The sequence below is a fragment of the Schistocerca nitens genome, chromosome 9 (genome assembly GCF_023898315.1).
Source record: "Schistocerca nitens isolate TAMUIC-IGC-003100 chromosome 9, iqSchNite1.1, whole genome shotgun sequence".
NCBI classification, from domain to species: Eukaryota; Metazoa; Arthropoda; class Insecta; order Orthoptera; family Acrididae; genus Schistocerca; species Schistocerca nitens.
In genome coordinates, this window is record NC_064622.1 from 438,230,560 (window position 1) to 438,254,655 (window position 24,096).

Here is a 24,096-nt window from a genome sequence, read left to right on the forward strand (position 1 = left end):
GTTACATGTGTTTCATTTTTACTGTTTTTTTAACTGAAAACAGTTTTTTAGGGCTAAACCACATAAAGTGAGCATCAAAACTACTTAAAAGTTACTCGTGTCAACAAGATATTTGCTGTAAAAAATGGGAATGATGTTCTGTGCGATTTAGTGGGTACTGAATTCGAAAATGAAGTTTTGGTCCAACTGGACAAGAGTTTTCGCGACATGCTACCCGCAACTTTCGAAAAGATAGAAAATGCTGTAGATTAATTGTTTTTCTGCCGCATAAGTTAAATGTTCTGCAGATTTAATTGTTGAAAAATAATCGAAATACTTACAAGGAAAAATCACACGAGAATCACACAAGAATCAGCCTCATGGATATGAAGTTGGTTTGGCAGCACTTCCGATGAGTCATTCTTGAACACACAGAATCACTTTGTACTTGTTGCTACTTCCATCCCAGCACCGAGACGTCTAACAGTCTCTGTAAGTGGCAGCTTGTTGTTTCGAGTCCGTAAGAGTTGGTGCTCTAGGCTAATTCAGAAGAAGAAATGCCTTGAACGTTTGTAAACAGGACGAATTCTTATGTTAACTCTGAAATCGCAAAAAGCGGAACTTCATCGTCTTGCAAAGAAGTGACACCAATTTTATTATGAGTACAAAGTTGGTGCCCAAGACAAGAATCCCCACACCAGACGAAATGGTGTTAATCATTTTCAATGCTACTTATATACTGAAAGGATCACGTGCCATGTCATTTGTTGTTCCCGTGATTTGGAGGGAAGCAACGTATCACACAACGTTCTGTTATTTCTGTCTGACAAAAATGGATGGAATCACCTTGAAAACAAAGAAAACTGTGGAGTATCGTAACATTTAAAGGTTACTGTGGTTCAAACAAGCCGCATTTTCCTCTCTCGAGATTTAAATTTGCCGAAGCAGTAGGCAGAGTTTTTAGCTCTGCAGATGATGTAGTCTTCTTTTTCGAGATATGAAAGTCACGTTTATCGTTGCCATAATTTTGTTTCTTCTGGATAATTTCCAAAGAAGGTGACATGGTTTTTTGTAATGATACCGAATCCGTTGTGGAGACTCTTGGTCGTGATTACAGTGTAAATGAAAGCGGACTTGTTCATAGATTCCAGGGAAGTTACAATAGTCTGAAAGCAGTACCTCTCCACAACAGAAACGAATTTCATTCCCTTCCGACTGATCGTGCATTTAATTTGAAGAAGACGTTTGAGAACTATAAACTGTTTGGCATACTTATCCTGTATGACAAAATACAAATACCATACGTGTAGAGATATCGAGGCAATTACAGTTCTTCACGATAAAAGGCATAACTAGGCCTGCATCAAAACTGAGGCCAGTACTTAAATTCTGAAATCAGATCTGGATTCAGGCGTCAACTATCTTACAGGTACAGTGTATATTGTTCTTCTTACTGACAGATTTATTTCTTTATTTATTTACTTAGTTACATTCGAGTTGAGCCTCTATGGACTACGAGTTGACAGCCAACGTCATTTTCCATTTTTAGATCCTGTTAGTGTGCCAGCGTTGATGCCCTCCCACTGTCTCTTGAGTGCATCACTCCGAGCATTCTTTTGGTTTTCTCACAGAGGCCACCCTCGTCTTTCGAGTGCTTCTCCCATGTTATAAACGCAGTAGTTTGTCACATTTTTTTAAAAAAATTTGGTTCTATCCATGATTTTGTGCTCTGGAATATCGGTTACTTTGAGATATTTGTCAGTCTTGGAACCATCGCAATCTTTTTGCGATTCGCCTCACGAAATTCCAAATTCTGTTTGTTTGAGGTTCACCGGACATTCTGAAGATGTTCCCATAGAATAACAGGTTTTTTTAATCGCTGATTCTACCGGTTGTATATTCCTGCAGAGTTCCTCATTTGATCTCAAACATAAATGTCCATTAATCCATCTTTTGCCTAAAACCTTCCTTAATACCCCTCGTTGTCTTCTGACTAACATATTTAGTCCCCATCTATTCACAGAATCTCTGAGGCATATAATCATTCCGTTTTGACAATCTTACTGCAGTGTCTTAACTTGGTTCCAGTGCTCAGCGATATCTTACTATAGAAACCTTTCGTCGGATGATATGCTTGGCCCCATTAGTAGATCCTGAGATTCATCGGTTCCTATTCTAGACCATTCTGTTGGATTGCCTCACCTAGTTATCTAAATGTCTTCACACTGTTAATCTTCCCTTGATGTAAAATTATCCGTTCTGGTCCATCGCCGATGTTTGTTAATTACTTTGTCTTCTCAGAGCAGATCCGTATCCTACTTTCTCACATATCTCTGTCAATCAATTACTGATGCAAATGGCCAGGTCATCCGCAAAGACCAAGAGGCCAAGCACCGAGGCTTACAGCCTGGGCTCTACTACTAAGAAGGGAACCTCCACATCGCACCCCCCTCAGAATTAGTTATAAGTTGGTACAGTGGATAGGCCTTGAAAAGCTGAACACAGATCAATCGAGAAAACAGGAAGAAGTTGTGTAGAACTATGAAAAAATAAGCAAAATATACAAATGAGTAGTCCATGTGTAACATAGGCAACATCCAGGGGGATGCGTACCCATGAGCACCGTGGTCCCGTGGTTAGCGTGTGCAGCTGCGGAACGAGAGGTCTTTGGTTCAAGTCTTCCCTCGGGAGAAAATTTTAATTTTTTATTTTCAGATAATTATAAAAGTTCAGGCTCTCACACATAATCAACTTCGCTCTCCAAAATTCCAGGACATGTTCAGATTTGCTTGGACATATACAGAATTTGACGGTCTACGCACGGAAACATTTGAAAACGTAAAAAACATATGTTTTGACAGAGCACAGGGAAAACTGTGCGACTCTGAAACTGTTGCATTCATTTGATGCAGTTTATGTGACAAACTCTTATGTTTTCATCACTTTTTTTGGAGTGATTATCACATCCACAAGAAAACCTAAATCGGGCAAGGAAGAAGAATCTTTTTACCCATTCGCCAAGTGTGCAAGTTAGGTGGGTCGACAACATATTCCTGTCATGTGACGCACATGCCGTCACCAGTGTCGTAAAGAATATATCAGACGTGTTTTCCTGTGGAGGAATCGGTTGACCTATGACCTTGCGATCAAATGTTTTCTGTTCCTATTGGAGAGGCACGTCCTTTCGTCTACTAATCGCACGGTTTTGCGGTGCGGTCGCAAAACACAGACATTAAACTTATTACAGTGAACAGAGACGTCAATGAATGAACAGACAGATCGTAACTTTGCGAAAATAAAGAAAGTAAAATATTCACTCGATGGAGGACTCGAACCAAGGACCTTTCGTTCCGCAGTTGCTCACTCTAACCACGACACCACGGCGCTCATCAGCTATCATTGTCCTTTATGTTGCATATCTTGCTCATGGACTACTCAGTTTGTATATTTTGCTTATTTTTTCATAGTTCCACACAGCTTCTTCCTGTTTTCTCGATTGATCTGTGTTCAGTTTTTCAAGGCCTATCCATTGTGTCAATTTATAACTAAATCTGAGGGGGTTGCGATGGGGAGGTTCCCTTGTAAGGAAGAAGCAGGCCTGTGATCGCCTTTCCAAACAATCTGCCTGGGTAGTCGCGCAAATTTAATTTGTTTATTTCCTTGGATTTTTTAAATTAAAAATCAGTTTAGTACAACACTACAATGATACTTTCAGTCCTGTTACACAGAGTTGGAAGCCTGACAGAGAGAAAGTCTGAACGGCTTTGTGATCTGGACGAGTGTCTCACTCTGCTGGCGGAGCAGGCACGGTCAATGGTTCTCCTCGCTGGACTCCCACGAGAACAGGCGGGCCAATCGGCCATACGTGGGTGCCATGGATCACTAAGAGGGCAGCACGAAGGTCGGCGGGTCACGCGTGATTGAAGCGTAGACGAGTGACAGCCAGACGTCCGCTACCTCTGCCCTTCTGTAGCCACGGCTGGATGTTTTTTCAGTGTAAAGACCGGTCTACAAGGGGGCGAACGCTAGGAAAAGAAAATCAGCGACCGAGAACTCTGTCCGGTGCAGACGGTAGACGAACGAGAGCGAACTGCATTCCATCGCGTTCGGTTCGCACTTACTAGTGCTCCGCTGTTTGCTGGTATTTTAGCGGACCATCAAAGAAAGTTTCCGTCCTCTTCGCCTCGACGCTAGTGAAGAGAATTAGTGTTAGTGCTAGAAGAATACAGATACCATATGTACATCAGGGATCCAAGAGAGCCACAGCACAGATGCGGATAGAAATGAAATATTTGGGTAGAAAATTACTCAACCACTCTAAATGAGCAAATGAGAAAGACGATAAACTCAGTAGAGGCTTGCATCAGACGGAAATGTAGTGAAGAAGTTCAAGCTTTGTATTGCTTCTTATTAAAAAAGTAAAACACAACAAATATCGTAGAAAGTAATCAAGTACGAATATGTATCCATTAAGCCAATTAAAATTCAAAATATACGAAAAACGTGATATTTCTAGTTGCTTACGTTTATGGTAGTTGCAGTTACATAGCTGTCCGGCCCCGCTAGCTGAGTGGTCAGCGTGACGGAATGTCAATCCTAAGGTACCTGGTTCGATTCCCGGCTGGGTCGGAGATTTTCTCCGCTCAGGGACTGGGTGTTGTGTTGTCCTAATCATCATTTCATCCACATTGACGAGCAGGTCGCCGAAGGGGCGTCAACTCGAAAGACCTACACCAGGCGAACGGTCTACCCGCCGGGAGGTCCTAGCCACACGACATTTCAGTTACATAGCTGATGTATCACTGGTACGTTGGAAGAAAATAGTTCAAATGGCTCTGAGCACTATGGGACTTAACTTCTGAGGGCATCAGTCCCCTAGAACTTAGAACTACTTAAACCTAACTAACCTATGGACATCACACACATCCATGCCCGAGGCAGGATTCGAACCTGCGACCGTAGCGGTCGCGCGATTCCAGACTGTAGCGCGTAGAACCGCTCGGCCACCCCGGCCGGTGGTACGTTAGAGATTTTTGACGATAAGTGAAAATATTTTACCCGGGAGCACGACATCTGCCTTGTAACTCACTGTACAGCAGATTTTTATCGGGTAGTCTACATGACAGGTCGTATGTACAGTCATCAAAACAAAACTGTTCGCACAGAAAACGCCCACATCGGACATTCTCTGCGTATACAACCTCGTCGTAAATTGTGGCAACTCTTTCGCCACATTAATGGCCGTGTTGGGTTTTAGTGGCAATATAACATACCAGCGAGACGTACCATACACAGGGGCAGAAATTAATTCCAATTACACATTATACGCGGTGTTTCAACTGCTCCTACCGCTGTCGTTTTATGCAACTCGCAATGTTATATTTGGCCTTCAAAAAACACGCAAACAGAACGAGAGTTTTATATTCTCTCGCTCACTACGCTCAAACTACTAGTGCTACAGAAGAAAATGAATGGGGCCCTTTCGTAGGAAATTTAATATACTTAAATTTTGTACTAAGATACGGTTTCGCTTGAGATCGTAGTTTTCGAGTTATTCAAGGAAAAAAAAAGTGACCTACAAACGCATCCCTACTCCCTCGGTCAGGCCCCACCGGTTAGGATTTCTAGCATGCCGTTCATGGCATTCCCTCCTACAATTGCACAAGAATTTGCGACTGCACGAATTTTTTCCCACATTCGACCTTTTTGGTCCTCAATGATTGGCCTTATGACGTAACTGGCTAAATAGAGATAAATTGTGAAATCGACGTTTTTGAAATAAGTTAATCACCACTGGTAAATAAACTATGAATTAGTACCAGTGGTTGCCAATAGATAACTACGCTTGGATTTTGATTTTCCTATATTAAATTGCGTACATAGCTAAATGAAAGGCCACTGGGAAAGGAAGCTAAACACACCAAAGAACAAGCACCACGGCCAGTTCGTAAAACTCCCAGTGAGTGTGGCGTTTGCAGAAACGCCCTTTCACGTACCACTCCACAACATGTCACTTTCAAACAAATGCTTAGCTGGAGCAAGCTGTGCGATTAGTCCTTGCATCACAGGGCTCCGAGTTTTACCAGAGTGGTTTCTTCAAACTGACTGCACGCTAGAACAAATGTCTCAATGTCGGTGGCGACTATGTGCACAGTGTATAATTCATGATGCTATGTGTATTTGTTTTGGCAGTGGAGTTCCCGTGTGAAAAACAGTGACGAAACTTACTTTCAGAGCGTCCCTCGTACAACCAAGTGCTACATCTATCCAGCTCGAGTGTCTCGGGCTTATACCTTTTTTTTTTGCCGTTCCTAATTCGTCTCTATGGACCAGATATGCCTCTACACCTATTCTGGTAGTCTTATTTCAGTTTTTTCTGTTTTAGCATTCTATGTTAAACAAGACTCAAAACTGTAAAGAATTTCTCACATACGTTTTCTGATATTCTTAATAATGCCCAGACCCCCTTCTGGACATCTTTACCTTTTTATTAACACAAATGCACTTTGTCAACTACGTTCCCAGTATTCTTTCTCTTAATACCTAGTTTGCTGTTTTTAACCACTTAGAAATGAGTATACATGGCTACAAAAACAAACTATTTCCGCTCTCTTTCTGACATATTATATTGGGTTTCACTACTGATATTATCAGAAAGCGAGAAATTTTAATTAAATCATTTCATTCCAGTGTCTTGTATTTTATTTTGAATATACACATATGCCTATAAGCTGATGAGAATTGTATTAATGAAGGGCTGATACATAAATTTTGAGATGTGTGAAGCATTTTGAGTAATAAGTGGAAGATGCTTGAAATACGTAACACAGTTTGAATAAGTTACTAATCTGATGCACAACAGTAAAAATAAAGATGTTGCAAAAGTATTGTTTAATTTTCCATACATAACGCAAAACATGAAAAAAATTGATATGTTCTTCTCATTCTTGGAAATTTTCCCGAACTGTTACTCAATGTATTATATTAATTTACTCAGTTATTATAATGTCACGCCTCAGCGTCAGTTTAATTAAAACGATTGGTTGACACCCATCAGTATGGGTTTTCCTCGAAGACATTTCATTTAAATAAATCAAGAAATTTAAGGTTGCTGATGTCAGAGATGGCACGAGAGATATAAATTGGCTTCCTGTCCATTTACGTCTTCAGTAGTTCACAGCGTTACTCAATGTTAGCACTTGCATAGGACTTAAGAACTTAGGACGCTGGTTAATATAAATTATACGACATACTATTATATGTTTCAACACACAGTATTTTAAAATAAACGTATCACCACTGCCTTAAACGAATGTTTTTAAATTCTTTAATATTAGCAACCAAAGTTATTTCGCACCGAAGGCATGGTGAACGAAGGATGAAGTACTGTCCCAAGTCTTCAATTGGAAGGTGCCTCAAATATGATCTTGGTCCTGACACCCATCGTTCGGTAGTAGCTTTCTGTGCTGCAGAGTCTGTATCCGTCACTTTATTACCTTGTAGCGCCTTCTGCAAACGATGTTATCCAGTTCTCCAACCTGAAAAAAAGCAACATGAAAATATTAAATTTCAAATTATGATCCAAAAGACTGTAGCTACTTTTTGTCACCACAAGAAACCCGACATTCGTATGTCAACAAGGAAACATAACAAATGACACTACAGACTATCAAACAGGTATTTATAATTTTAGATAATATTATTGGGATTTAATACCGATATTTCAGTTATGTATAATTAATGAAAAATGTTGTCGCACAGTCATTTATTAAAAATATTACCGGTTTCGGCCTCTGGTAATGGGCCATCCTTGAATAATGCACCATCCGGCTGACGATGGAATAGCTGTGATGATCCCATCCGCATAACTTGATAGTCCGTTGTCTGAAGATGGCCAAATACTAGAGGCCGAAACCGGACATAATTTTTTACTAACAGCAATTTGTTTGAGTTGACAGACACTAGTTGCGATCCCTTGATGTTGTAGTCAAAGGATGCTATGTTTGTTTGTTTCGTTAAGTGCAAGATTTTACATTCCTGAATATCAAAAGCAAACCGCCATTCCTTGAACCACTTTGAAATATTACCAAGATACACTAAGGTGACAAAAGTCATGAGGTACCTCCCAATGTCGGACTTCCTTTTGCCCGTCGTAGTGCGGCAACTCGACTTGGTTTTGCCAATTCGTTGGAATTCCTCTGCAGAAATATTGAGCCATGCTGCCTATACAGCCGTCCATAACAGAAAGTGTTGCCGGAGGTAGTTTTGTGCACGAAGTGACTACTGGGTTACGACCCACAAATGTTCGAATTGCTCAGAATGTTCTCCAAACCAATAGCGAACAATTGTGTCCGGGTGACATGGTGAATTATCATCCATGAGCATTCATTCGTTGTTTGGCAACATTATGAATGGCTGCAAATGGTCTCCAAGTAACCGAATATAACAGGTGTTACACTGACCTACAGTGTCCCACACTAATTTCTGTGGTTACTTCAAGCAGTGTTTCTAGCCTGTTACCACTGAAAACTATACGCAAACGCCGCAGCTCTGGGTCGTTATGTGAAGGTCGTCGGCCACTGCTTTCTACATGGTGAGAGGCAAGGCATGAAATTTGATATTCTCGGCACATTCTTGACAGTGTGGATCTCGGAATATAGAATTCCCTAACGATTTCCGAAATGGAATGTCCCATGTGTATGGCTCAAAATGGTTCAAATTACTCTAAGCATCTGAGGTCATCAGTCCCGTAGACAGAACTACTGAAACCTGCTATCGACAGGGGACCTCAAGTTGATTCCGTATTTCTAGATTTCCGGAAAGCTTTTGACACCGTTCCTCACAAGCGACTTTTAATCAAGCTGCGGGCCTATGGGGTATCGTCTCAGTTATGCGACTGGATTCGTGATTTCCTGTCAGGAAGGTCGCAGTTAGTAGTAATAGACAGCAAATCATCGAGTAAAACTGATCAGGTGTTCCCCAGGGAAGCGTCCTGGGACCTCAATCCGAGCAGTTCTCTTAGGTTGTTCGCAGATGATGCTGTAATTTACCGTCTAGTAAGGTCATCCGAAGAACAGTATCAGTTGCAAAGCGATTTAGAAAAGATTGTTGTATGGTGTGGCAGGTGGCAGTTGACGCTAAATAACGAAAAGTGTGAGGTGATCCACATGAGTTCCAAAAGAAATCCGTTGGAATTCGATTACTCGATAAATAGTACAATTCTCAAGGCTGTCAATTCAACTAAGTATCTGGGTGTTAAAATTACGAACAACTTCAGTTGGAAAGACCACATAGATAATATTGTGGGGAAGGCGAGCCAAAGGTTGCGTTTCATTGGCAGGACACTTAGAAGATGCAACAAGTCCACTGAAGAGACAGTTTACACTACACCCGTTCGTCCTGTGTTAGAATATTGCTTCGCGGTGTGGGATCCTTACCAGGTGGGATTGACGGAGGACATCGAAACGGTGCAAAAAAGGGCAGCTCGTTTTGTATTATCACGTAATAGGGGAGAGAGTGTGGCAGATATGATACGCGAGTTGGGATGGAAGTCATTAAAGCAAAGACGTTTTTCGTCGCGACGAGATCTATTTACGAAATTTCAGTCACCAACTTTCTCTTCCGAATGCGAAAATTTTTTGTTGAGCCCAACCTACATAGGTAGGAATGATCATCAAAATAAAATAAGAGAAATCAGAGCTCGAACAGAAAGGTTTAGGTGTTCGTTTTTCCCGCGCGCTGTTCGAGAGTGGAATGGTAGAGAGATAGTATGATTGTGGTTCGATGAACCCTCTGCCAAGCACTTAAATGTGAATTGCAGAGTAATCATGTAGATGTAGATGTAGATGTAGAACTAACCTAAGGACATCACACACTTCCATGCCCGAGGCAGGATTCGAACCTGCGACCGTAGCATCAGCGCGGTTCCGGACTGAAGCGCCTAGAACCCTCGGCCACAGCGGCCGGCTTCTCTGGCTCCAACTACCATTCCGCATTCAGTTAATTCCCGCACAGCGGCGATAATCACATCGTAAACTTCCTCACATGAATTACCCGAGTACAAATGCACGCTCCACCAATGCTGTGCCCTTTTATAACTTGCGTACGGGGTACTATCGCCGTTTGTACATGTGCATATCGCTATCCGAAGACTTTTGTCGCCACAGTGTATGACCTAACACATACGGAGCGTCTTTTAGATAGTACTTGATTACAGATAACTTCATCATCTCCAAAAATCTTAGGTTATTATTTAAAGTTTCTGTCAGATAATTAGTATACAACATTAACAGCAAGATGCCAAAGACTTCCCTGGGGCAAGGCTGAACTTCCTTCTGCATCTGTGAATGACTCCTCATCCAAGATATCATGTTGCAACCTCGATTTCAAGATATTCGCAAGTTAGTCACGAATTTTGTTTCACACACCTTATGGATGCACTTTAGTTAACACACGTTGGTGTGCCACTGAGTCAAATACTCCACTGACGACTGCAGACTTATGGACATATGTATATATGCATATTCCGCCAGCAGTCAAATTTGTGGCGAACCCACGACCTGGCAACCAAGTTCCCTTAAGAGCACTACCCCAATTTGTATTTTCCGTTTGTGCTGTATCAGAGAAAGAATGAGTTAAAGTAACTCCTTGTATTTATTCTCACTACATATCGGAGGTATATTATCAACCTCGCTATGGATTATACATAAAGATTCTGTCTAAGAAAAATTGTTGATTTGTTTCCCAACTTAAGTCGTTTCTTCTTCCATTTCTTTTTATATCCACGTTTTTGAGCAAGTTTTTGACAAGATAGAGTCTCCAAACGTTAGTATTTGTATTCTCAGACGCCTAAGAGCTGTATAGTAGTGGAATGTGGTTATGTTAATGGGAAGTAGAGTAGCAGATATAGGGTGCCCAGGAGGAATGATCAGTATTGAGGAACATGATAAGAATTATAATTCGAAGCAAAAAAGTGCAGCAAACATGAGCTGCAAAATGCATACCTATGAGCACTTCTTCAACTTCGATACAGTGAAAAAAATCACTTCCATTGCAGGCTTTTTGATTTCCACATTTCGGAAGGAGTTAGTGTGAACCAAAACAAGAAAAACTTGTCTAGCAAACATGAGCTCTAAGATGCGTACCCTAACATCTATGAACATTTGTTATATACAAGATGTGTATTTGACAGGATCGAAGATGAACAAGCGTTCATACTCTTAAAGTATGCGTTTTAGAGCCCATGTTTATTGCCGGAATACTGACTATTCCTCCTGGGACTAAGCTGACCAATGGCGATTACGTAAGCTGCCCAACAGAGATCATGTTTATTTATTTATTTTTTGTCAAAATAGTATCGGATCCATGCACACCCATTATCTGCGGCATCTGCATTACGGAGGAGAAAATAGGATTCAAAATATGTTTATCTCCAGAGTATAGTATTTCGAACGTATTAACGCGTCCCCTATTTTTCATATAATTTACTTGTCTTATATACCGTCTTCTGAGAACCTGACAAAGATGTCTGCCAATAAGACATATAATTATCTAATTATATGCCAGTTTTAATCAGCATACCGATTTCTTACATTATGTACTTATTATCGACGATGTCCTTAGCATTCAATGATATTGCTTAAGTTGTTTATTTCATAGCTGATATAATGAACAAAAGTTTTTTAGAAAAGGAATGTGTTTCAGCACTATAGATCTATGAGAATATTGGTGATACTTTCGGTGATTTTTTCTTTTCAGGTAGGTCAGTTCGTTCAAAAGATGTCTCGTCGAATACGTGAAAATGTCGGCTTCTTCCAAAGTATTTATCATGCTTCCTTTTTCGGCGTTGTGCATTATTGACAGGCGTTGTGTTATGTGATTTAGAAATTCTTTCCTCTGTATCCTATGTACTTTTTCTCACAGCTACGACATTAAACTTATAAAAACCTGAGCAGGTAGATTTACAGGACTGTTCTAGGGAATAAAAAAATCGTCATCGTACTGTATTATGTGTTCTGAAGATTATTCTGAGATTAGTTTTTTTGAAACGGAAGTTTAAATTTGTCCGAAAATTTTCGCTAGAATAATGAACTCATCTTTTTACCTATCATGTGGTGTATATAATTTTTTTTCGTTGGTGTATACCTGTGTTGTTCAAGACAGATGTTTCAGACGTACAGAATATTGTCCAAAAGATTACCTATCTATTTTAAGTCGATTTGTTTTTATTTTTTCAAGTAGTAACTTTCTATATCTCACCCAAAGCCGCCCTTCAGTCAGCCCAAAACATTTATGCTAGGAGTGCTATAAGCCAGTATCGAACAGAGGCTCATTATTAAGGCTCCATGAATGAAGATGCACTTACATGAATATTACACTGCGATATATTGCTAGCTGCGTCACTCTTACTGGAAAAGTCCAAGGATCTAAAAAATGGCTCTGAGCACTATGGGACTTAACATCTATGGTCATCAGTCCCCTAGAACTTAGAACTACTTAAACCTAACTAACCTAAGGATATCCAAGGATCTCCTTCGAACGGAAATAGCTAAGATTGATAAGCCAATACGCCTAGTGAGTGTAACCTAAGACTCAGATACTAGCAGGCGAGTTGCGACGCGTTTCCTGTGAATCAGCCGCCAGCTAAAGCCGTCTCCGCGGCGGTAAGCAAGAAGTCGCTCGCGACGGTATTATCTCCCGCGGCGCGATAACATTTGGCCTCTGTGGCCATGGAGCTGCCACGCAGTCATCGCTCGCAGCCAACACGCGCTCCAAAGCCGGTATCTCTTCGGTCAACTGCGCCGACGGAGCGTTTCAGTTAAATGTGCTGTCGACGACGGTATCTTAGAGTCGAAACACTACCTAAGTTGGTATAAAAAAAATTAAAAGAAAAAAACACCCGGGCAGTCCCTATAAGTAATATTATGAAACTACGGAAAATTTGAGGCGCGATGACCGGAGTGGGAATTTAGAGCCACTCTCCCCCCCCCCCCCCCCCCCCCCCCATCACGACTGTAGTATTTACAGTTTTGTGTCACCTCCATAATGACTTTCGGTTCTTATGAAGCCTTGTTTGTCATCGTGCCTGTCGCTGTAAGCTCAACCACTGGCTCCACCATGGACTCAAACCATTGATTCCAATCATAAACTCTAATCATTGACTCGGATTACTGACTCGACTACCATGGACTCAAATTATTAGCTTCCATCAAACTATGAATGAAACGTGACATGGAGAAGCAATAAAGCAATAACAGACTGAAACGGGGAAAGAAATACAATAGAAGTCGAATGGGAGGCTTAGAGAGATGAAACAATGACAGCAGCAGACGAATAAATAGGGAAAAAGACAAGACGCAGTATAAATCTTTGGATAATATACGAGATATTCAATTTGACTGACGAAGGGAAAAAATATTAAAATGCAGCAAGTGAAGCAGTTAAAGGGGAACAGGGACGCCTAAAACTGAAATTGACAGAAAGTGCAGGGGCGGCTGGAGGAAAAATTCAGGGCTGCAAAAACAGAAATGACAAGAGGAGCAGTGGGAGCCGCTTATAGGAAAATGGAAGAGACCTGCGGAAAACAAGCATCTGCATGGACCTCAAGGGTTAAAATGACAAGCAATAAAGGAAAAGTAGAAAGGTGGAAAAATATGTACAAAGGTAAAGAACTTGAACTCTATGTTGTATATACAAAAGAAACAGCAAGTAAAGTAGATGAAATGGGAGGTATGATGATGCAAGAATAATCTGATAAAGAACTGAAAGACCTGAGTGGAACAAGGTCTCCGGAACAGACGACAGTCCCTCAGCATTATTGAGACCCTTTTCCAACTTTTATGAAACAGCTGAAATACTCTCAGACTTCAAGAACATTGTAATAGTTCATTTTGCAAAGAAGGTTGGTTCTAACTATGTGCATATTATCGAACAGTCATTTTCATAAATCATGGCTGCAAAATACTGACGCAAATTATTTACAGAATAATAGAAAAACTGGTAGAAGCTGACCTCGGAGAAGATAAGTTAAGAAAAATATCCGCTACCAGTCACAATAAAAGGTTATTTATTTTTCACACGACCGGTTTCGGGCTTGCGCCCATTCTCATGTTTTTATACAATCATGTACATGTTTATACTGCTTTAGATCACTGTACAAATACAAAAAAATTGTTTGCTGGTGACTAAACAGATACAGGTGGGACAATTGTAAGTGGCAAGAAGCATTTGACTAAAATATATCTGTATTTACATAAAGATGAAGCACCATTATTGTAGTTACGCAGTGCTGACAGTTTTGCTACTTAATTACACAGGTATTATGTGCATCCGACGTCGACCAGTAGAGTGGTATCATGCGGGCATAAAGGCCCTCCCAGTAAGGTGGCGTAAGGCCGTCGCATTGAACTGTGAGTTTATGTTGAAAGATAGGATTTTGAAGGCAAAAGAATGGGGAATAATATGATGTATCGGAATCCTGAATAAAACCAACCTGCATTCATAAAAAAAATGCGTTGGGTTACTTATTGAACGTCCCTCGTAAAACTGTGCTTCGGACCGAAACTCGATTCTGGTCCCTCCCGCAAGCAGTGCCCGTGTCGGCTGTCGCATCACGAAACTCTTCACGGATCGAGTAGAAGATTCACTTCTGACCGTACCTCTCTTCTAAATTCCGAATTTCACAGAACCTGTCCTGCATACTTTGGTGTACAAAAACTTCAATCATGTACTACAAAACCTGTCTGGGAGTAATAAAAGAGGAAGACCAAAGAGAGACAAAGTCGTGTTAAGATGAGTGTAACGCAGACCTGAAACTTACAATCCCTGTTTTTCAACTTGAACGTCGAACAAACATATAGGTGAAATGAAAGAAAATTACGGAACATAATAGTAAGTGCCAGGTGAACGGGCAGCTGTGCTACGGTTCCCAGGCGACACAGCTCTTCTGGCTGGATGTAATAAGGGAGACTTACAACGCACGTACGTGACACGTAAAATAGTTCAAGTCGAAGGTGATGAAGCAAAGACACTGGCGGAGTTAGACAGGAAGAAGGGAGGAAACTTCCTTCAGTAAAACAATTCTACTGATGTCATATACCGATACGAAAATTCTTGAAACTGTACGTGTGAGGCTCACCAATGTGTGGAAGTCAAACGTGGGCCATCGGAATCAAGAGCAGAAGAATGTTAAAAATTAAGTGAGCATGAAAACTACGGAAAGAAGAAATGTTAAATAGGAGGAAGGTGAGGACTAAATACTGTCGGGGACGTTTAACAGAAGAATAGACGAGTTAACGGGGCATCTTCCACGACATTCAGATGTTCAGATATGTGTGAAATATTAAGGGACTTAACTGCTAAGGTCATCAGTCCCTAACCTTAGACACTACTTAACCTAAACTATCCTAAGGACAAACACACACACCCATGACCGAGGGAGGACTCGAATCTCCGACGGGATCAGCCGCACAGTCCATGATTGCAGCGCCGTAGACCGCTCGGCTAATCCCGCGCGGCCACGACATTCAGGAATAGTGGGTCGTAAAGTTTTGAAACATGTTTCATGGATTTTCTCATTATGAGAGTATTGAAGGGCGACCTGTTTCAATTGTCAGAAACCATTAAAAAGCCAAGATCGCACAAAATATTTTTTTTCATTCAAGACAACTGGTTTCAACAGTCTTAGCTGTCACCTTCAGGTCTAAAAAATTTTTTTTTGTTAGTAAATTGTGCTCATTTTCGCTGAACCTCATGCACAAGATATCAAGTGGATAAAAGTCAGCACATTATAAACGTTTGTCATCAATAAAATATTTAGAAACACACAGCACCTTGTCCAAAAGGCCGTGTCTATATACATATTGCTCACGGATGCTTCTTACATGATACAAGTACGGTACATAATAGCATATCTGTTTACATATTCTGGAGACATACTAAACAGTGCAAATCTACTTTAAATGGCAAAAAAGTACAAGATACCTTGTAAGCCTTTTAAAGTGGATTTGCACTGTTTAGTATGTGTCCAGCATATGTAAACAGATATGCTATTACGTACCGTATTTGTGTATTGTAAGAAGCATCTGTGAGCAATATGTATATAGACATGGCCTTTTTGACAAGGTGCTGTGTGTTTTTAACTATTTTATCTATGACATATGTTTATAATGTGCTGACTTTTATCCACTTGACATCTTTTGCATGAGGTTCAGCAAAAATGAGCATGCTTTGCTAACAAAAAAATTTTTAGGACGTGAAGGTGACAGCTAAGACTGTTGAAACCGGTTGTCCTGAATGAAAAAAAATTTTGTGCGATACTGGTTTTTGAATGGTTTTTAACACGTTTAATGCTTGTGTATTACGACATTTCAGAAGACCGAGAACCTCGTCTGTAGAATGTACATGGACACCGAACAGCAGGAATCGTGTGAAACCGAGCTCACTCCGTCAGTCCACCTCACCCGCAAAGCAGCTGTGTTCGTTCCAAAAGGCGTTCGATGGAGTTCCGCGCTGCCGCACTGCCGTCTAATGAACAAAACACGAGCGTACGGAATGTCAGAGCAGCTGCGAGAGCTGGAGAGCTTCTAGCGAACAGACCACAAGATGTCATTCTCAAAGGAGAGAAATCTTAACAAGTTGAAGTGCTGATCCTCAAAATAAGCAAATGTAACGTACACTGCATATATAGGAGGAGGTACCTTATAAAATCCTCGTTCGACGAATACTTGAATTTTGCTCGTGTGTATGGGATCCATATAAGATAATATTCATGGAAGAAATGGAGAAGAACCGAAGACGAGCAGTGCGTTTCGTTAGAGGTTCGGTTAGTAAGCGCGATAGCATCACATATATGCTCAGCCGATTCCAGAGGCAGACGCAGCAAGAGAGGCGTTCCGCATCGCAATGTGGTGTACTTTTAAAGTTCCAAGAGCCTACATTTCTAGAACAGTCATGCAGTATCGTCGTTCCTCCTACATATATCTCGCGAAAAGACCAGAAAAGATCAGAGAGGTTCGAGCCCACACGGATGCTTACTAGTAGTCGCCCATCCCGCGAACTATTCGCAAGTGGCACAGGAGGATAGTTGTTCGCAAAGTACCCTCCGCCACACGCCATGAAGTGGCTTGCCGGGCATGGCTGTAGATGTAGATGTAGAAGCTGGCGCTACAAGGAGCGGAAGGGGGGGGGGGACATTAGAGGCAGGATAAAACTAGAACCTCCAAAACAGACAACAAAGGATATTAGCTGTAATGGTTAGGATGAAAAAGTTTGGAGAAGATATGGAAAGATGGAGAGGACAGCATCAAAGCGGTCGGGAGACTGACTTCTTGATAAGCGGATTGTCACACTTGGGAGAACAGATGTGCCTGAGACTGTCACATCCACAGCCTATGTGTCGTTTGCAGAAGTAACCGTTGACTATGCAACGTGAATACGTTGTTATGAACCTCATCCCTCACAGCTTCGTAAGTCTGCGAAGCTAGAAAGTCTGTCACATTTCTTAATCTCCGAATGTTCTCACGGAATAATTTAACGTTACTGATATCTTGCACAATTTTAGGGGTCGTAAATAAAGCAAATTCTCAGCATCAAGGCTGTGACCTAAGAAAAGTAACCCTCTGACTCCAAATAACTACAAGGGTCACAGTTTGTGTGAGAGCGTCGCAACAGAAGACGCGGCTAACCTTCACTTCCCTTTCTTATTCAGACATAATCCTCGCTAGCTCATTTCCGTCTTGCAATGGCGGGCCGGCCGCTGTGGCCGAAGGGTTCTAGGGGCTACAGTCTGGAACCGCGTGACCGCTACGGTCGCATTTTCGAATCCTGCCTCGGGAATGGATGTGTGTGTGTAAGTAGTTCTAAATTCTAGGGGACCACAGATGTTAAGTCCCATAGTGCTCAGAGCCATTTGAACGATATTTTTTTGCAAGTGCGGCAGAAGCGACAGCACTTCTGTCACACGATCAAATCAACTTTCAGGCCTCCGACAAAAATCCACCAATTACTGAGACCGGTTAAAGAGGCAGCAGATCTCAGAACACCTGACGTCTATAACATACCTTGCGAGTGTGGCCAGTCCTACACGGACAAACAGTACGCACTGTGGAACAACGCAGGAAGAAGCATGAGAGGTTCAGAATGGTTCAAATGGCTCTGAGCACTATGGGACTTAACGTCTGAGGTCAGCAGTCTCCTAGAACGTAGAACTACTTAAACCTAACTAACCTGAGGACATCACACACATCCATGGCCGAGGCAGGATTCGAACCTGCGACCGTAGCATTCGCGCGGTTCCGGACTGAAGCGCCTAGAACCGCTCGGCCACTGCGGCCGGCAAGTATGAGAGGTTTTACCGCCCACACTACCCCGGGAAATCTGCTTTAGCTGAGCATGCTTTAGAAAAAGGACACCGGATGAAATCTGACGGGGAACGTCAGTCGTGGCTCGCACAAACGGCTTCTGGGATTCAGTGATTGAAGATGCTATTTAAATGAAAATCACCGATGACCTCCTAAATAGAAACGGTGGCCTGTAACTCAGCACGGCGTAGAATCCAGCGATCACGTTGTTGAAACAGGCGCATCGAACGCCGACTCAGAGTATGCACTTATATGGCGATGCAGAGGCGCCCGTGACGTCACAGCCTGATAATCATACCACTTGACAGTGACCAAGGAATACTTGGCCTAAAGCTCGTGTAATTTTAATCACTAGGCGCGGCTATAAACTCGAAAACTTTTTATTGGTTTTTAGTCATGCCGCTTTCTTTGCCTGTTTTCCTATTTTGGAAGATGTGTAGATCTTCTTTGTTGTTCTGTCTCCCTTCATTCTCTCTAGATGTCCATAGCGCGTAACACATCTTTTGCTTTCCTCATATGTAGCTGTAGGGCAGAATGAGTATATTTATTTGGTCTAAGAACCTAAGTTCTATCGTCGTTCTTAATTGGAACTTCTTTCTATCATTTCCAAATCTTCTAATTCCAATTTGCATCCCGATGAGAATAGTGTTTCTGACCTGTAGAAGACCGGATCTTATAACTGTTTTACACTGTCCAGTCACATTAATCTGACCATCTATCAAAACCCTGATGAATCACCCTTTGCAGCTCAAACCGCTACGAGACGTGCTGGAAAAGTCAGTGAGGCTCCGACAGCAATGTGGAGCCATGCCGACTCCACTGGCGTAGCCAGATGCACCAGTTTTCTCACTTGAGGATCCATGGTACGAATAGGCCGATGAAAGTGGTTCCCAGGTTCTCGATTAAGTTTAAATCGTGGAATTCTGGTGTCAAGGAGTGTACAGTAATGTGATAGCGGTACTACTAACATTACGAGTTGTGTGACACGTGGCCTGCCAGGGTGGCCGAGCGGTTTTAGCCGCTACAGTCTGGAACCGTGCGACCTCTACGGTCGCAGGTTCGAATCCTGCCTCGGGCATGGATGTGTGTGATGTCCCTAGGTTAGTTAGATTTAAGTAGGTCTAAGTTCTAGGGGACTGATGACCTCAGAAGTCCTATAGTGCTCAGAGCCATTTGAACCATTTTTCTGTGTGACACGTTGCATTGTCATGTCGGTGGATGCCATCGTTACAAGAAAAAACAAACTGCCTGTAGACATGTTCCCGAAGGATAGGTGTATACTTGTTATGATCCACTGTGCTTTTCAGTATGGTGAGATCACCATAGCACTCCCTCCTCCGATCTGCTCCCTCCCTACGATTGTTGCAGGATATTTGCTTTTAGATGTGTCACGCGGTACACGCCGACAGCCATCTCTCATCTGAAAAGGTCGCCCATGGCCGCTCACTGGACTCTGGTTGCGGCATTGGAACGGAAATTCTAGCCTTCATTGCCAATGAGCAGCAGTCAGCATGGGTGCACAAACCAGGCGCCTGCTACGGAGGGCCATACGCAGCAACTCTGTCTGAAAGACTGTTGAACGCTTTGATTCATATGGGCAGTCAGGTGGTCAACAGTTGCACATTTGTTCGCCGTACACATCTCTGCAGCCGCCGTTCACCCCTGTCATCTGTGGTTCATAGTGCACCACATTTGCCTCGCTGTTGGTTTTTAATAGTGCCATTTTGCCATGCATGGTATACTTTAACCACGGCGGCACTAGAACAGTTTATAACCTTAGCCGTTTCGGAAATGCTTCCATCCTTGGAGTCGATGATCCTCCTGTTTTGACATCAAGAATCATTCTGTTTTGTTTCCGGCTAACACTGCCAAACCTGTTTCCCCTCCCCCCCCTCTTCGCACCCCTCACGCGCCCGCACCCTCTCCCCCCCCCCCCCCAAACTATTTTCATCCAGATATTTAAAGTTGTCTGTTTTCTTTCTCCTGCCATACTTGTTGGTTTTTTCATTTCGTTGAGTATAGAAGACCTTATGCAAAGAATTCCTTCTTTCCTTCGAACTATCCAGCTTTATGGATTCACTTTTTGTTTTTCTCCTCTCTTTTCCAGTGTCTTATAAGCCGTCTCCCTATCTGGCTCCTGATACAATTTGATAGGGACAAGAAGTCCTTCCAATAAATTTAACTTCAGATAGTCTGTTTCTAAGAATTACCCTCCATGGTAGCCATGAGAGTGGGACAATTGTCGTCTTCAAAAATCTGACAGTTCAGATTTTTCACAATTTGCGTGACGCCTTCCCATGGGTGAAACAACAGAAGTTCTATGAAACTTGTTAGTCCTATTTGGTTTGAGTCTTACACACTTGAGTAATATTCCATGATGTTTCGCGCAAATCTTTCGAAACCAAATCTTCTTTGCGGATTGACAGCATTTTCTCAGTATCTTGCAAGTTAATCGAAGTATGCCGCCTACGTTAGCTGTGACTAGGCATATGTGATCATTCAATTTCATATCCCTGCAAATTGGTACATTCACGTATTTGAACTGTAAGATTCCCGTTGTGACTTATTGATATTGCAGTCACTGGATAAATTTCTGAGAACAGGTTCTGTCACCTCTTTTATCACTATAGGCCGAGTACATCATTTCATTAACATCGGGACAGATGGTCTTCGTAGTCTGGACCCTTCAGCCCCCACAAACGAGCCACTAAACAATTCTTATGTAGACTCATGTTCAAAAATAAAAAAACAGAATGCCTTGAAGGACTGGAAATAGGACGTTCATATATATATATAAGAAAAAATAGAGCGCTAACGCGCTGCTTCCCGGACTCGGGTTGGCGCACTACCCCGGATGGAAGCCGCCCGTCGGACTAACGACAAGGGCCGGTGTGCGACCAGCCTGAATGTGGTTTTTAAGCGGTTTTCCAAATCCCGCCAGGTGAACACTGGGCTGGTCCCTGTGTTCCGCCTCAGTTACACGACTAGCAGACATTTGCCACACGTTAACACTGGATTACACTAGGTTGGGGTACACACATTCCGCCCTGGGGGGAGGGGGGGGGGTACGGGGTGGCGACAGGAATGGCATCTGGCCACCCCTTAAAATTGACACGCCAAATCTGTCAGCAGACACCACGGGATTAATGCTTGGAAAGAGAGAGACTCTGTTTCTAAGAATTAGTTTAGTTATTTCCAAAGTTTTCCTACCTTGTGCCCATCCCTTCAGGTTCTTGAGGACGACTCTGTATCGAATCATAAGCATTTTAAAATAAACAAAAATGATCACGATATTTTTATTTGATATCTACATATACCTAATTAGTTGTTTAAGGTTTTAGAATTTGCACTGGACAGGGATCTGTTACCCCTACAGTCGAAAGTGTTATTCAGTGTTATCGTAAATGTGGCTGTTACCTTTTTCCAGTGCCCACAATCTTCTCGCCCATGTCCGAGATATCATTCAGCCTGAGAGTGTGAGACAAGAGACAGGAAGGAGCGCTCGCTTGCCCGGTGACGCGGCGCGGTGTGCCGCGAGTCCCGACACAGGATGGCATTGCCCGGCGTGTGGAGCTGTCTGTCTGACCTGGCACCCGCGGCTGCAGGGAGATGGTTGCTGATCGGCTAACACTCAAGATGTCGTCAGAAAGACACAAAGACTCTCACAGCGCTACCTGATGACTGCCTAGAAAAGTCTCTATTGACATTCAGACTGTTCTACTAGGTCCCTCGCTAACCGCACCCTCGGCGACCGCACGTATTCGAAAATAAACAGCCAAATATCTGTGAGAAGGCAGAATAAAAATGCCATACCTCCTCGTTTCACTTGCAGCAATTTCGTCTTTCGTTTTTTCGTCAGATTGAAGCTACAAAAACAAAGGAACTCAGTCCTGGGACGGCGCGCTCTTACATGTAAGTAACATCGCGTATTGCAGAAAGCACTTGTATTAAATTAATAATGTCCCATAATCTCTTACAAAAGAGAACATAAAGAAGTTACGCGTAGTGTGATGCAACCCAGATTTTATCGGCACTGCAATCCTATACCTCCTCATCACTATGTGGTGAATTCACTCAAATGCCGCCTTTATCTTTGGCCTTAAAATGTCTTCCAAGCTTTTAGCACTAATGCTTCATTAAAAGACATTTAATTATAATAGATCGTAGCAAACTGACAAACCTACAATGTTCCGCTGCCCTGAAACGGCAGACTGTCATGACGCACAAATGATAATACAAACATAATTTAATAGGACAAATCCAGTACGGTTTCCGAATGCTCTCGAATTTCACGGTCGCATCGAGCTGTACTAGAACGTCATGGCCGGCCGGAGTGGCCGAGCGGTTCTAGGCGCTACAGTCTGGAACCGCGCGACCACTACGGTCGCAGGTTCGAATCCTGCCTCGGGCATGGATGTGTGTGATGTCCTTAGGTTAGTTAGGTTTAAGTAGTTCTAAGTTCTAGGGGACTGATGACCTCAGATGTTGCCGGCCGCGGTGGTCTAGCGGTTCTAGGCGCTCAGTCAGGAACCGCGCGACTGCTACGGTCGCAGGTTCGAATCCTGCCTCGGGCATGGATGTGTGTGATGTCCTTAGGTTAGTTAGGTTTAAGTAGTTCTAAGTTCTAGGGGACTTATGACCACAGATGTTGAGTCCCATAGTGCTCAGAGCCATTTTTGAACCTCAGATGTTGAGTCCCATAGTGCTCAGAGCCATTTGAACCATTTCTTAGAACGTCATGAACGTCATGAAAACTCAATTCATCCGCATCCTCGAGTTGCAATAGTTCGTCGGACTAGCTGGAAACACTTCAACCTCTGCTATTGGCGCAATACGAGTGCCAGGGAGTAAGTCGGCTGTCATGAAGGTAGCAGGTAGGCTGAAGGGTTATTCCGAGTGCTTTTCCCGGGCGACTGGTCACTGCTGGCCCGCGCGTAGTGAGATCGTGCTGCCAAGGCATAAACTCCCGCAGAAGTAAAATCAGTGTTAATAAAGACATAGAATAGGCAACAGCTTCACATGAGAGAGAGAAACGAGATGAGGAACCACGCCTCAACATTCACTGTGTAGGTATAAATGTGCTGTAGATATTGGCGATGAACTATATGAATTTGAATATTACATTTGAAAATTAATCACTTCCACATACCTTAAACGACCTTAAAGAAAACAGCGCTAGCTAAAAACAGCTTCAGAATTTCGAAAAACCAATAAAAATTGAGTTATGACATGGAATGCTGAATACTACGGTTAAAACGCATTTTAATGCAAAATTGAAAGTAAAATAGAAGCAGAAAGGACAAACCCACTGACAACATAAGAACAGACCCAAACACGATTAAAAACACTCCGTAGCATAACAACTACACAGAATAATGAGGAAAATACAAGACAAAACAAAATGGTACACAATGACATACAAACACAAACTCAGGCATAAAACTGCCGACACTTCCAAAAGAGAGGGAACTAATATAGCATACACAACAGACAATTCTGTCCAAAAATACATTCCAAAACTGGCAAAAACAGAGATATGTACCGGAAAGCAGGTATACATCGATAACACTGTAATACATATGATGGCAGATACAGATGACAAACAGGCAGAACATCTTATGTCAAATACAAAGAGCCTAGAAGTATGGGACAAACCACTCCATATTTGCAGAACACCTAAGAGAAGACAATCACAAACCAACCACTAGAGAAGGGGACATGAAAATAATTAGAATCAACAATTAAAAAAAACACTCCT

At 42.3% G+C, this 24,096-nt stretch overlaps 1 protein-coding gene across 1 annotated transcript in view; it reads right to left on the reverse strand.

The window, feature by feature from the left end:
• Positions 1-6,792: 6,792 nt before the first annotated feature.
• Positions 6,793-24,096, reverse strand: part of LOC126203459 (fatty acid-binding protein, muscle-like) — a 141,106-nt gene continuing 123,802 nt past the window's right edge. The window contains exon 3 of the mRNA XM_049937775.1: positions 6,793-7,517. Within this exon, the coding sequence (XP_049793732.1) occupies positions 7,464-7,517 (54 nt within the window). The 3' untranslated portion in view covers positions 6,793-7,463. The remainder of the gene's footprint in view (positions 7,518-24,096) is intronic.